Source organism: Equus przewalskii, unplaced genomic scaffold, assembly GCF_037783145.1.
Source record: "Equus przewalskii isolate Varuska unplaced genomic scaffold, EquPr2 ChrUn-10, whole genome shotgun sequence".
NCBI lineage: Eukaryota > Metazoa > Chordata > Mammalia > Perissodactyla > Equidae > Equus > Equus przewalskii.
Window position 1 is genome coordinate 3,912,117 of NW_027228747.1, and position 15,765 is coordinate 3,927,881.

A 15,765-nucleotide genomic window follows, 5' to 3' on the forward strand; every position below is an offset into this window, starting at 1 on the left:
CCTTGGGAGATAATAGGAAGCTAGGCTTGGACCTGATGATGGAATATTTAGGTGTTATGTTAAATAATTTAGGTTTTAATTTTTAGGCAATGAGGAGCCATCAAAAATGTATTAGTAGATGTGATAGCATTTTAAGCGTCAATTGGAGAGAGTGAAAGCAGGGAAACCACTTCATTAGTCTTGGCATAAGATGACTATGACAGTGACATAGTATTGGAAAATAGAATTGATAAAGCTGAGTTATCACTGGAGTGTGGGAGAGAGTAGTTAGATTTTGAGATTTGTAGCCTGAGAGGAAGGTGATACTGTTAAGTGAGAAAGGGAATACTGGAAGAGCACAGAGTATTGTTTTTTAGGGGGGAGATAACGACAAGTTTTGAGATACTGAAATTCAGTTTCTGGTAGAACATCTATTTGGAAATGTTTAACAGATAACTTGGAATTCAGGTCTGCTTAAAGCTCAGGAAAAAAAAATTAGGCAAGTCTAGAGATGTAGACTTGGGTATCTTTTCATAGTGAGAGGGAGTGAATATGATTTCTCAGGGAGAGAGGATGGTATAAGTCGAGACGAGAACTTAAGATAGAACCTTAGAAATGCCTACCTTAAGACTTAAACAGAGGAAAGGGAGCCTGAAGCAGAGAAGAGACATTTAGGAAGGATGCAGAAGTTGGAGTGTGGTGTCGTAGAAGCTAGGGGAAAATAAAAGTTAAAGGATAAAATGGACAATGTTGTCATATTCTGCAGAGAGATTGAGTAAAATGATAAAGACCCAGGAAAGGGGACTTGAATTGGGAGTAAGGAAGACATTAGTAACCTGAAAAAAACAGGAATGCAGTGGTTTAGAGTGAAGATTGCAGGGGGATTGAGAAATAAATGAAAGATAAGAGAATAGAGCCAGTGACTATAACATTACTCTTAGTATAGGCTTGGGACTTAAAAAGAGAGATGAGTTGGGCAAAGTTGAGGGAAGATTTGTGTGGACTTGAAAAAACTTGAACATATTAATAGATCTGAAGGGAAAGAGAAAAAATGGGAATATTTGTAGAACACATCTTAAAAAGAGACCAGAGGGGGTGAGATCAAGAACTCAATTATTGTTAATGATAAGCCTTTTTATTCCCCATCTTGAGTCATGAGGTAAAGAGGAGGAGGTGGATACTGACATAGAGACATTGAGGAAATATCTATTGGAAAAAACTGTCTTGTTAGTGAACGTAATTACATTTAGAGTGCAAAGCTGTAGCTTTGGATCAGGCAGGAGCCAGCAACTGCTTATGGAGAGATACATGTGGCCTGAAGAGTCTTACTTCTTTCCATGAATAATACTATGTGGTTTTTCAGAGTTCAGTATTAACTTTTATTCTCTTCCTTGGGCAGGAGCTGAAACATTTGATCTTGGAGGCAGCAGATGGCTTTCTGTTTATTGTTTCATGTGAGACAGGCCGGGTGGTATATGTCTCTGACTCAGTGACCCCTGTTTTGAACCAGCCACAATCTGAATGGTTTGGTAGCACACTCTATGATCAGGTGCACCCGGATGATGTGGACAAACTTCGTGAGCAGCTTTCCACTTCGGAAAATGCCCTGACAGGTATGAGTTATGTGGATGGAAAATGGGAATTCCTTCCTTCTTTTTTTTTCTGAGACAGATGAGTTGTTTTAGCTCTTAAATTTGTTCATTGAATCTGACAGGGCTTCTAGAATTTCCTCCTTTAATGAATATAATCAGTTCTTTTTATCCACATTCAGATAATACACTTTGTAGTTCATCCTTAGAAAATGTTTCCTTAGTGACAATGCTCATATAAAAGTTTACTTTAATCTTAATATTAGTGTAGATAGTAAAAGACAAACCTACAATAAACTTTTTCCATTCTAAAAGAATTAAATTATCCATGTTTCTGTCTCATTTGTGTGGGTAATTACGTGGTATTTTTCCTACATGCTTGTGCTTGGTTTTGGCTTTGTACCGGGTTCTATGAGAGTAGATTTTTATTTTAGAGGGGAGTAGTTGTCAGTCAGTGTAAAGTTTCTTTCCTTCGTTTTTTTTTTTTTTGTATCTGTACTATTTTTCTGTCTTGTTTTTGTTTTTGATTTTTTTTTGCCCCTCTATTTTAATGTTCTTCAGTCCTTTTGTCAGAGTTTGGCTAAAGGAAACAAGTCACATCTGCTCCTAAGCAACTCTGGAAAAAATTTTAAAGTGGAAGCAGACCAAAACTGGTAATTAAAATAAAATGACAAAAAGTCCATTACGGTCATATGAAAGTTGTTATTTAGTTTCCCCCTCTTTTATGTTTTTATGGATTTCGTTTTTCTAGTTCTTCTTTTCCCCAAAAGTTGCCTTTGATTTCTATATAATAAAGGGAAGAACAGTTTTGGCTTCAGATAGATGTGTGTTCCTATAGCATATGAGATTATTTGTTTTTAAACCAATGATGTTCACTCTGTGTGTGTGTGTGTTTACATGCATGTGTATAAAAATAATTAGACCCAAGAATATAGCCTTGCGTCTTGCTTGCCAACATTACTTTCCACTCGTGCCTTCCCTTGCGCAAGGTTATTTTCAGTGCTGCCTTTGAATTTAAGAGTAAGATTCATTGGTAGGAATTGAGGCATTTTAGGCTTGACAAAAATCCATCCCCTGCTTGGCATATTTTGTTATAAGCAAGGAGATTGGAGCGCATGAACAGGGTGGTTACTTATCTTTGCCTCAAGTACCTCTCCCCCCTCTTCACCACACACAAGCATGCACTCTAGACTGCTCTTCACATTCTTCTTCAGGGCGTATCCTTGATCTGAAGACTGGAACAGTGAAAAAGGAAGGTCAGCAGTCTTCCATGAGGATGTGTATGGGCTCAAGGAGATCGTTTATTTGCCGCATGAGGTGGGTGCCAGGCTGTGGATTGTGATGTGACATAGGAAGGATTAAGAGCTGAGGGTTTGATGTCTGGTCAGAGGAGTTAAACTTTTAAATCCAAGCTCCAGTTGGAGTAAATTTAACTCTCAAGACCCACATGGGTTGTAACACAGAATCAAGTGTTTGATAAAGGAAGTAACATTTACTGAATGCCTCCTATGCCAGACATTGTGATAGGTGCTTTATGTCTGTTATCTCATTTCCCCCAACTGCCCTATAGGGTAGAATTCATAGTTACTGTTTTGCTGATGAAAAAAACAGATGCAAAGAAATTAACCTCCTAGGATTACATAGATAATGTCTGATACAGGATTTTATTTTAATCCATAATCAGACCCCAAACCCTGTATTTTTTCCCAGTATATCACAAGACAACATCCATATACTCAGACCATTTTGGCATTGATTTTTTGTGGAAATTTGAGACTTTCTTATATCTTTTGGTTAGTATTTAGTGTTTATAAATTATATACTGTATATTTTAGAATTCTGAAGAAAGGATACTTTCTGTGGTACTTTCTACACAGGTAGAAATGACATCTCTTAAAATCACAAAATAAGTTCAGGTTGTATAATGAAAATTGACTACATTGTACTGACAAGATGATTATTATAAATAATGAGTAGGACATTATGAAAGGTTTCCTGGGAGAGTTACAAAATTGAATATTACGTGGCTTAGTAGTTTAGAGTAGCTTCTAGACCTAGACTACTGATTTGCCACTTCCTATCTTCTGAGACTTTGAGCAGATTAAATCACTACTTTATGTTTTGATTTCATCTTCTAATATTGGGAGTTATATTAATATCAAGCTTATAAAGTTGTGAGGATAAGATGAATAAATATATGTAAAGATGCTTAGAATAGTACATGGCACATATTAAATTCTATGTAAGTTTTGTCTATTATTTTTATTTTAAACGAGAGGGAAAGTAGAGAGGATGGGAGAGAGTGTCCCAATATGTGGACATGGCTAACGCAAAGATATATGCAGGAGAAAGATAAATAGTAAGAAAATGTAGCAAATAGATTGGCTTACAGTATAGAGCTGGAGTCAGCAAACCACAATTCTTTATTTGTAAATAAGGTTTTATTGAAACATAGCCATCCCCATTTGTTTACATATTGTCTGTGGCTGCTTTCATGCTATAATGGCAGAGTTGACTAGTTGGAACAGATTGTGTGGCCCACAAAGCTGAAAATACTTACTGTCTAGTCTTTTAGAGAAAAAGCATATTGATCCCTAATGTAGAGAATCTCTGCATTTGAAGAGCATGTGGAACATTTTGACTTCAAATTCTAGGACAGTCATAAGTTTTAGAAATACCAAACTTGACTTCTCCATCCCTCCTTGTTAGGAGCATTGTTACCAGTTTTCTTTGTCTAGTTGTATCCAGAGTCTATCATCTGGCAGTTAACAGATAAGTACTTTAATAGCGCAGCTTAATTGCTTTTAATCTCTCTGTTCATTGAAACAGGTGTGGCAATAGCTCTGTGGACCCAGTCTCCATGAACAGACTGAGCTTTGTGAGGAACAGATGCAGGTGAGATCCTAGGCACTGAAAAACCAAAGGGATGGCCAAGTTCCTGTGAAGATCGTCACTTCTTCGACTATTTTACTGTAGTACTTCCTTGAGCAACCCTCGCTCTCATCCCTCACCTCCCAGTTACTTTTTTTTCCTGGCAGTATTTTCTAAAGCTTCTTTTGCTCATCCTGTTTAAGGAAGTTGCCTTGTCACTTTACCTACTTTCTTCCTCTTGCAGTACCTTTTATTTGCATTACTTTGGCAAGGGAGAAAAATATGGTGGTCACTTTTGGGTGGGAAAGGTCCAAGTACAGTTATCTTGTTTTCTAAACACCCAGGAGCCTAAAGTTAAAGGTGGTAAGCCAGCATTGCCTTTTAAGTGGTACTGGGTAGGTTTTCTCCTTACGCTTGTAATTCTTCTAGGAATGGACTTGGCTCTGTGAAGGATGGGGAACCTCACTTCGTAGTGGTCCACTGCACAGGCTACATCAAAGCATGGCCCCCAGCAGGTATGGAAGTTGGATAGTGATTTCTCCCTTGGTGCAGCAGATTCCTCACAGGATCAGAGAAAGTTAGCTAACGTTTATCGTGTACCTGGTATATGCAGCGTACTTTGGTATAAATTGTAAGAAAATAGGAAAGAAAAAGCAGACTCCTTCCCTTCCCTTATGGAGCTTATATTCCAGTTGGGGAGATGGATATGGATTACTCAGACTTAAAAATGATTCCATGTTGGCTGTGTCACAGAATGTAGTTTTTAAATGTGCAAATTCATGATAATGTATACTGAATACTGTGTTCTACACCAGGTATTTGTGTGCAAAGAAACAGTTGGCACTGAAGGTGGTTAATTTAAGCAAGCTTTCTAAAGTAGGAGCAAGACTTTGAGGGAGAAGAGGGAAATGGCTTAACTGTAGTGACTTATAAAGGGGATATTCTCTGCAAAGGCTTTAATTCAGGTTGTGAGCAAATTAGCTTTACTAGAACTTGACGTCAAACAGGGAATGTGAGAAAGGTGATTGGGGTGCGAAGATAAGCCTTTTAAACTGGTTTGTCAGAATTTACAAATGTTAGCAACTTTATTCTCTGCTGGATGGGTATGACTGGGAAGTGGGGGGTGGTGCAGGGAGACAGAAACTAGGAGAAAAGAGAGGCAAGATGGTGTAATGGTGTATTTTGGTAAGAAATTAAACTTTGGATTTGGAAAAACCTGCATTTAATTCTGGCATTGTTTTTTACTAGCAGTATAACTTTGTGTTAAGTTGCTTGCTCTTTATTTAAAAAACCTCAGTTTTCTCATTTATAATTTGTATAATACAGCCCATATGGAATTATTGTAAGGATTAGATTTAATGTAAGAAAAGTACCCAGGCCAGTGTCTGGCATATGGTAGGTACCCAATAAATGGTACTTAAATATAATCAAGGAAAGTTAATTTTAAGCAGTAATGACATTTGCACTTTTTAGTTTATATACTGTATAAACCATATACTTAAGGAATACATGGTCTTTCATACTTTTTTTATTTTTAAGATTGGCACCTGAGCTAACAACTGTTGCTGATCTTCTTTTTTCTGTCCTTTTTCTTCCCCCCTGCTTTTTCTCCCCCAATCCCCCCAGTACATAGTTGTATATTTTTAGTTGTGGGTCCTCTTAGTTGTGGCATGTGGGACGCCACCTCAATGTGGCCTGATGAGTGTTACCATGTCCGCGCCCAGGATCTGAACCGGTGAAACCCCGGGTCGCCAAAGGCGGAGTGCACGAACTTAACCACTCGGCCACGGGACCGGCCTCCTCATACTTCTTTATAGTTCTCAAGGAAGTAATAGTTTTCTTGGTAAAAAGAAGGTAACTATGCAAAGAGTAGAGAGAAAATACAGTCTTCTTCCCTTTCCTCATAAAACATTGAAACATTAGCTTCCCTCTTTTCCAAAGGACATAAATAACGATTGGTGTTTGATTTAATTTAAATTTTGGTGGTTTGCTTATTTTAAAAGTCACTGGTACAACCAGCCCTGATGGTCTAGTGATTTAAGTTCTGCACTAACTGCTTTGGTGGCCCGGGTTCACTTCCTGGTCATGTAACCACACCACCCGTTTGTCAGTTGCCATGCTGTGGTGGGGGCCTAGAAGAACTAGAATGACTTACAACTAGGATATATACAACTATTTACTGGGGCTTTGGGGAGGGGGAAAACAAAAAAAAGTCACAGGTTGGGCACGATGTCTGTTCTCTGCCTATGATATAGTCATAGAATGAATGGCTGTCTTCACGTGTGTTTAGTTTGGCCAGCATAGTTTTTTAGAATACTTCAGGTGGGACCTGTACTCTGTACTTTATCACAATTGATATGGGTAAAATATATGAATTAATATATATAAAAATACTTAAAACAGTACCTGGCATGTATGGTAAATTCTATGTAGTTATTTACTTTTATTTTTATCTTTTAGCACTCTCTATTGTTTTGTACCTAGCCTCTTCATACTTACATGTATTTTAAATATTTACCTACCTGATTTTTTAAGGCAGTTCAGTTTGAGATCCCTATTTAACCTTTTAACTTCACCTTCCTGAAGGTGTCTCCCTCCCAGATGATGACCCAGAGGCTGGCCAGGGGAGCAAGTTTTGCCTAGTGGCCATTGGCAGACTGCAGGCAAGTGTGAATTTTCCACACCCATATCATCCCTTTTCAATGAGAACAAATCTCCTTCAGGACTTGTTTGTGTTACTTTTCTTTTATTCTCTGAGTACAAGTGAAGAATTGTATAAAATTGCAAATATTTGAAGGAATATGGCATTTGTGGTTAACATTACTTCTCTTGGATTTAGCAGAAGCTGAAGAGGATGAGAGGGAGGCAGATCTTTTCTGGTTATCTTTCATATTTTTACCTTTACAGGGCTGACTTTTCTATTTCCAACTAATTTCTTTTGCTCCTATGCAAAAGAAGAGAGATCTTTTCATTTTATCATTACATGACTAACAATAGAGAAGTGAAATTATTTTGATTTTTCTCATAAAAATAGATAAGTTTCGTGGTTACTTGGCGCTATAATTTTCCAATCTGAACAATGAACATAGTGTAGGTAAATGAAAGTAGGTGGGTTTTGGGTTGAATGAATTTTCATCTTTCTTTACAAAGTTGGTAAAGAGTACATGTGTAGGAGTGCGGCTAGATCTCATGCCTTCTCTGATTGTGATTTTCATTTTTTCTTTTCCAGATGAGATGTGAAAGTTCAAAAATTCTTTTTTTTAAATTTTATTTTTTTTTAATTGCAGTAACATTGGATTATAACATTATATAGCTTTCAGATGTACATCATAATATATTTCAAATTCTGTGTAGATTACATCATGTTCACCACCCAAAAACTAGTTATAGTCCATCCCCTCACATGTGAGCCTAATCTCCCCTTTTGCCCTCCCCGCTAGAAATTCTTAAAACTGGGAACCTCATGTCTGTACAAATGACCATGAGGAAATAGGAAATACATCTGTAAAGAATGGTGTCTTTTTAATCTCATTTTTATCTCTTTTCTTTCAGGTAACTAGTTCTCCCAACTGTACAGATATGAGTAATGTTTGTCAACCAACAGAGTTCATCTCTCGACACAACATTGAGGGAATCTTCACTTTTGTAGATCACCGCTGTGTGGCTACTGTTGGCTACCAACCACAGGTGAAGAGCTGGAGCTGTTACACCACTGATACTTAGGCCTCTGTTTTCCTGTGGCTCTGCTGAGATTATTTAATCATGTAATTCCAGAGATAGCCAAAACATGTCAGCCCCAGCTCAGAAAAGGAGATGATCTTATTCTATCAATAGCTAAATTTATTCTCAGCTTCCTGCTAAGGTTATCATCTGATCTAGAAAAATATGGCTTGTGAAATTAAGTGGGAACAGCAGGTACAAATATTTATTTATTTTTATTATTGATGTTAATGCAGATTTTATTTAGATTGCTCATTCAGCAGACTGGGTAACTATACCCAAGTTGAGAAATAAGTCATCGTATAAACTTTCAAAACTATAATGGCCAGGAGGGACTTCTGGCTCTGGCTGTGTGAAGAAGTTAGTGAAAAACAGGTCTTGAAGAAGAAGAAGAACGTTAGAGGACTTAATGCTACTTGATTCAATACCTCTTATGAAGCTGTTATTATGAAGACAGCGTGGTATTGGTGTAAAGATAGATACATGATCAGTAGACCAGAATAGAGTCTCTGCTCACATTTATGGTCAATTGATTTTCAACAAAGATGCCAAGACCGTTCAGTGGGGAAAAGAAGTCTTTCCAACAAATGGTGATGGAAAAATTGGATATCCATATGAAAAAAAAAGAAAAAAAGAATTTAGACTCTTAACTCACACCATACCCAAAAATCAACTTAAAGATGTGAATATGAAAGAGCTAAAGTTATAAAACTTCTTGGAGAAAATCTTTGTGATCTTGAATTAGACAAAGATTTCTTATATGACACTAAAAGCATGATTTACAAAAGAAAAAAATGGTAAATTGGATTGCATCAAAATTTGCCTCTTAAAAGGACGGTATTAAGAAAGTGAAAAGACCAGCCACACACTGGGAGAAAATATTCGCAAATCATATATCTGAAAAAGAATTTGTGTCCAGAATATATAAAGAACTCTTATAACTCACTAAGATAAACAGCCAGTAAAAAGGGGCACAAGATTTGAATAGACATTTCACCAAAGAAGAAATATGAATGGCAAAGAAAAAGATGCTCATCATTATTAGTCATTAGGAAAGTGCAAATTAAAACCACAATGAGATACCAATATATGCCCACTAGAATGGCTGTAATCAAAAAGTGTTAGCAAGAATGTGGAGAAACTGAAACCTTCATACATTGTTGGCAGACATGTAAAATGGTATAGCCACTTTGGAAAAACATTTTGGCAGTTTCCTAAAAAGTTAAATATATAACTTACCATACAACCTAGCAATTCTCCTAGGTGTTTATCCAAGAGAAATGAAAATATATGTTCACACAAAGATTTATATACAAATGTTCATAGCTGTATTACTCATAATGGCCCAAAAGTAGAAATAGTCTAAATGTCCATGAACTAGTGAATGGATACACAAACTGGTATATTCATATGAGAATACTGCTGAGCAATGAAAAGGAATATACCATTGATACATGCAACACCATAGATGAACTTCAAGAATATTATGTTAAATGAAAGAAGACAGGTCCAAAAGGCTGCATATTGTATATGATTCCATTTATATGAAATTTCTAGAAAAGGCAATACTAAAGAAGCAGAAAGCAGATCAATGGTTGGCTAGGGGGTTGGGAGCAGGGATTGACTACAAACAGGCACAGGAGAACTTTGCAGAGCAGTGGACATGTTCTAAAACTGGGTTGTAGTAATAGTTGCACAACTGTTCAAATAAATAGAGATCATCAAATTGTTCACTTAGAATGAGTGAATTATATATATGTAAATTATACCTCAAATATGTGAAAAATGCAGTTATTTAAAATAAATGTATTATATTCTGAAAAAGAAAAATGCTCTACATGCCAGTTGCTTAGCAGATTGCATCTTCTTTTATTTCTTTTCTTTTTTCTTTTTTTTTTTACCTCCACACTTATCTATAATCCTAGGGTAAAGACAGGAGAAATAAAGTCCAAGTCCTCGGCTGATGGGCCAGGAAAGTTAGATGATCATAGAAGTGTCAATCTTACTCTTCTTTTTCGCTTTTAGGAACTCTTAGGAAAGAATATTGTAGAATTCTGTCACCCTGAAGACCAGCAGCTTCTAAGAGACAGCTTCCAACAGGTAACTTTTTTCCCTAGTTTGGGTCAAAATAATATTTTTATCTAGTATCTATTAGCACATTCATTCCACAAATACTTATTGACCACTGATTGAGTACTGTGGCAGACACTACGTTTTACATTCTTTAGTACTTAACCTGTATTTTTAAGGAACAGAAAAGGACCAGTACTTTGAAGCTATGGATAATGTCCAAGGTACTTTCGTTTGGCTTTGGCTGCTCACTGTTTTGTGTCCAACTAGCTGTATCCAAGGGGCTGTCTTTAAAGTATTTAAAATATTCTAGGCTTCACTGAACTGTGGATAGTAGTAGAAAAGCTCATTTCACAGTTCTTTTATAGATAGGTGAGAGTTGATTCTTAATTTTAAGCTGACTCTTAATTATAATTTTCAGGCCGTAAATCCTGAAAGTGTCTGGTGAGTTTAATTTCAGGACAGACTTGGCTTTAGCTAGCAGTTCTTCCTTTATGTTAGACTAGTTAATTTTCCTCTTTAAGCCTCACAGGTGTCCGTACTGATACAATGGTTATAATGATGGTACTTTAGAAGACACTTGGGAAGAGTAAATAAGGTAATGCATTTAAAGCACATAGCCCAACTTGTAGAGGAAATCAGACAATGGCAGTGAAAAGTCTCTCCCTGTGTCCTAAGTCCTCAGCATCACCACTTCCATCCACTCAGCTGTAGCTCACAGGAGAATCATATTTTGTGTGTGTGTTGTCTCAGAAAAACTATTCTGACTTCTGTTGAAACCATTGAAAGCTAAGGACGTAGACCGTTGGCAGTGTGACAAGATATTGTACAGGATATTTTAAACTCATGAAATTTATAGTTCTGATGCTTTTGGCCACAGAGTGTCATTTTATTACTTCTGGGAAATGGCTATTTCAAAACAGCTTTAATGGCTCATATATACTCTACATAATCTCAAGGTTATTATTCTGACATCAGTTGCTGCTATGACTTTAGAGTACATAAGTAAAGGTGCTTTTTAATGTGCGGTCAACAACCACTTACGTAATTGCTGATTTCCAGATTTTGATGTTTCTTAAGTCTAGATGGATTTTTTTTTTTGCTTGCTTTTCATTACATAAATTTAGTTATTTTCAACAAAGCTTGTTTTCCCACTTTATCCCCCCATTTTGGTTACTACAGTGCTTTGTTTCACACTTCATTTGTAAAAGTTTTATATATATATATTTATTTTAATTTTTAATTTTTTTAAAGATTGGCACCTGAGATAACAACTGTTGCCAATCTTCTTTTTTTCCCTGCTTTTTCTTCCCCAAATCCCCCCAGTATATAGTTTATATTTTAGTTGTGGGTCACTCTAGTTGTGGCATGTGGGATGCTGCCTCAGTGTGGCCTGACGAACAGTGCCATGTCTGCACCCAGGATCCGAACCAGTGAAACCCTGGACCTCCAAAGTGGAGCACGCGAACTTAACCACTCAGCCATGAGGCTGGCCCCTATATATATATTTAGAATGTGCCATTTTATTATTGCTGAATGAAAATGAAAATGTCCCATTTTCTGATATAATTCTCAGATTGTTACATCAGCAGTTAGTTACTGCCACACTCGTGTCAGCTTAAAACACAAATGTTATCACTTACTGTTTCTTAAAAAACAATTTAAGGTGTAGGCATCTTGAAGCACTTGAGTCTATATTTCATTGGAATATATATGTCCAGCAATAAGCAGGTTTTCAAATCCAGTACTTAGTTTGTGTACAAATGTAATTATGTTTATTGTGTACATATTGTACAGAGCATGCGTGTTAAAAGCTACTTACCATGGTTTAAATGCAGATGTTCACATCTCATTTTTTTGGTCATGTTAAGTAAACATTGATTTTCTTAAAAAAAATAAAAAGCACATAGCCCAGTGCTTGACATAAATGTTAGCTGCTAATATTATTTTATTATTGTTAGAGAGGGAGAGTCAAAAGATTATTTTCTATTCCATGAGACTAGAAACTAAAATAATCTAAAATAACTTTCTTTTTAAAAAGAAAAGCATGGGCCGGCCCTGTGGCCGAAGGGTTAAGTTCGTGTGCTCCGCTTTGGTGGCCTAGGGTTTTGCTGATTCGAATCCTGGGCGTGGACATAGCACCACTCATCAGGCCACGTTGAGGCGGCATCCCACATAGCACAACCAGAAGGACCCACAACTAAAATAGACATCTATGTACTGGGGGGATTTGGGGAGAAAAAGCACAACCCCCCCCCCCCAAAAAAAAAAAACAAAAGCAAAACAAGACAAGCCAACTTAGTTTTATTTATAGAAACCTCCACAGGTGCTGTGAAAACAGAAATTCTCAGGTTTGGGAGAAAAAGCTAGGATTGAGGAGCAATGTGTAAGTTATATTCAGTGTTATTAAACTTACAAATTTCTAGTACAGACTTGTAAAGCTATATCAGCATATCTTTAAGGAAATTTCCAAGGGAAGTGGAGAAACAGTCTTTTCTCTCCTGGAAGTAATTGCTACTCCTTTTTGACTTTGATTAAAGTGGTCAGATAGCTTGGGACTCTGGGAAGAAACATGATAAATATACCTCCTCATTATTTAGTCACTTAGGTTTCACTCCTCATCATGCTTTGATTAGTAACATTGAAAGAGACTGGTACTTCAAGGATGGTGACACAAGAATCTTAGAGTTGTAGAAATGGGAAATTTAAAAAAAACTTTTCTAAAGAGAATTTCTTATGGGTTTCACTGATAGCATGAAAACTTTTTCAGGTGGTGAAGTTAAAAGGCCAGGTGCTGTCTGTCATGTTCCGGTTCCGGTCTAAGAACCGAGAATGGCTCTGGATGAGAACCAGCTCCTTTACTTTCCAGAACCCTTACTCAGATGAAATTGAGTACATCATCTGTACCAACACCAATGTGAAGTATGTACCATAAAGGCCTTTTCCAGTGTTGGGATTTCTCATGGGCCAAGTCTGCTTAGCCTTGTCAGGCTACCTCCTCCTCTTCTACTTTTCTGGTAGTAAATACCATTAGTTTGAAGTTCCTCATCTTCCAACTTCTTAGAATTTGGGGTAGTTTATCCAGGTAGAATAAGATTTTAAATAATAGTTTAGAGACTAGGTTCTGAGGTGTGAAGCGTTTGTATTTCAATTTTATGTTTCAACCCTTTCTAGAAAGGATTTTGTTTTGTACCTCAGTTTATTGCTCTTGTCTTGCAGAATTTTTCTCCTAAGCAAGTGTCTGCAAACTCTGTAAACATTCAGATAATAAATATCTTAGCTTTGTGGGGCATACAATCTCTATTGCAACTACTTAACTCTGCTTTTGTTGCACAGAAACAGTCCTAGACAAATGAAATGAACAAAGATGGCTATGGTCCAGAGGCTTATTTACAGAAACTAGCAATGGACTGGATTTGACCCATGGACCATAGTTTGCTTTAGAGCATAGTTACATCCACTCTTTCATTAGTTTCTGTTGCTCTATTCCTTGATTCCTTTCTTTAGAGCTTTCTCTCTCAGCTTTGTAAAAAACAGTTTTACTGAGATAGATTTCAGATACCATACAATTCACCCATTTAAAGTGTACAGTTTTTTTTAGTATATCACAAGGTTGTGCAGCTATTACCATAATATAATTTCAGTACATGCTCATTCCGCTTTAAGAATCCTCATTAACTGTCATCCCTCCGCTCAAGCCCTATACAGCTAGTCTACTTTCTGTCTCTATAAATTTGCCTATTCTAGGCATTTCATATAAATGGAATCATACAATATGTGATTCCTTTATGACTGGCCTCTTTCACTTAGTATAATATTTTAAGGATCATCCATGTTGTAGCATGTGTCTGTACTTCATTTCTTTTTATTGCTAAATAATACTTCTTTGTATGGATATACTACATTTTGTTTATCCGTTCATCCGTTGATAGACATTGAATTGTTTCCATTTTTTGGCTATTAAGAATTCTGCTCTGAATGTTTGCATACTAGTTTTTGTGTGGTTATGTTTTTGTTCTCTTGGGTATATACCTAGGAGTGGAGTTGCAGGGTCACATGGTAACTCTGTGTTTAATCTTTTGAGGAATTGCTAAACTATTTTCCAAATCTGCTGTAGCATTTTATATTCCCATCGGCAATGTATGAGGGTTCCACTGTCTCCACATTCTTTGTCTTTTATTGTACCCATCTTAGTATCAGTTGTCAAGTTCCTTTTCCATTTTATCTGTGTAGAATTGGCTTTGAACCCACCTTTTGAAGATCTGATTATACCTGGTGACAACATTGAGTCTGTATCCTCCAGTTCAATTTTTAGGGCTTGTAAAGTTTAATTCTTTGCTAATTAACTTAGTATAACAGTGGATTGAATTAGAAATTTTTATTAGCTTAGGACTCAGGTATATGATCAGGATCATTGTAGGTTTTTTTTTGTTTTTGCATCTTTAGATTACAGAGTAACTATAGTTTTGTGTTTCCATTTTGTTTAAATTTTGAAATTTTTAAGTCTTTTTAAGAATTTGTTTCTGGCAGTAATGGCTTTCTTCATTTTTACAAACAGTTTTTCCACCAAAATTAATTTTAATTAATTCTTAATATTTTATTTTTAACGAATGTTCTTTATAGAAAATTTGGGAAGTATTGAAAACACTTAAAGAGGAGGAAAAAAATACTCATTATCCAGAAATAGCCTTTGTTAATGTTTCAGTGTATGTACTTTCAGATTTTTACTTACACTTTTTTTGAACACAATATATAAATATACACACATACACATATCCCCAACAACTAGGTATTGAATAACTACAAGGAGTTAGAACCCAAACAGGATAAACTCTTATGCCAGAGGACATAGTTTCTATTTGTACCATGTTGTCCATAGTGAATGATTTGCTGAATCTGAAGTTATAGGTTACCTGTAGGATTGGACTTGAAAGGAATTTATTAGTGATTGCCCCACCTACAGGTGAGTCTATGGAACTTTATGTACAAATAGAGTCAGATGCTTTTTTTTCTCTGTTCTGTCTACTCTCCATTTTCCCAGGAACTCCAGCCAGGAACCACGGCCTACACTGTCCAGCACAATCCAGAGGCCACAGCTAGGTCCCTCAGCTAATTTACCCCTGGAGATGGGCACAGGGCAGCTGGCACCCAGGTGAGAAATGATGGAAGAAACATTTATTGAGCAGTGACTAGCCTAGGGGGTGGCTGTCTGCAATCCTCTTTGTTTGTTTATGTCTTTAAGCGCCTTTTAAGATTCTTTTTTAGAATCTTTTTTCCTATTTCTCTCCTCACTGGCCTTTAACATATAGGCAGCAGCAACAGCAAACGGAGTTGGAGGTGGTACCAGGACGAGATGGACTGGCCAGCTACAATCATTCCCAGGTTAGTGTGTCTTCTTTGAAGAGGACAGTGAGCATTTCCTTAAGAAATGTCCCCCAGTGCCAGTTAGAGTGTATGTGTATCTTTATATGAATTTAGAGGTTATTGAACTGTCATATTAAACCTTTCATGGTTATTTTTATCATTGTATTCCACA

The 15,765-nt window shown here is 36.6% G+C and overlaps 1 protein-coding gene across 8 annotated transcripts in view; it reads left to right on the forward strand.

The window, feature by feature from the left end:
* Positions 1–15,765, forward strand: part of ARNT (aryl hydrocarbon receptor nuclear translocator) — a 62,935-nt gene that overhangs the window by 41,540 nt on the left and 5,630 nt on the right. For all 8 annotated transcript variants that reach the window (XM_070607115.1, XM_008514937.2, XM_070607117.1 and 5 more), the window contains 10 exons: positions 1,379–1,592; positions 2,783–2,885; positions 4,398–4,463; positions 4,869–4,954; positions 7,026–7,102; positions 7,992–8,126; positions 10,185–10,259; positions 13,000–13,151; positions 15,271–15,381; positions 15,539–15,611. In XM_070607115.1, coding sequence (XP_070463216.1) covers positions 1,379–1,592; positions 2,783–2,885; positions 4,398–4,463; positions 4,869–4,954; positions 7,026–7,102; positions 7,992–8,126; positions 10,185–10,259; positions 13,000–13,151; positions 15,271–15,381; positions 15,539–15,611 — 1,092 coding nt within the window. The remainder of the gene's footprint in view (positions 1–1,378; positions 1,593–2,782; positions 2,886–4,397; positions 4,464–4,868; positions 4,955–7,025; positions 7,103–7,991; positions 8,127–10,184; positions 10,260–12,999; positions 13,152–15,270; positions 15,382–15,538; positions 15,612–15,765) is intronic.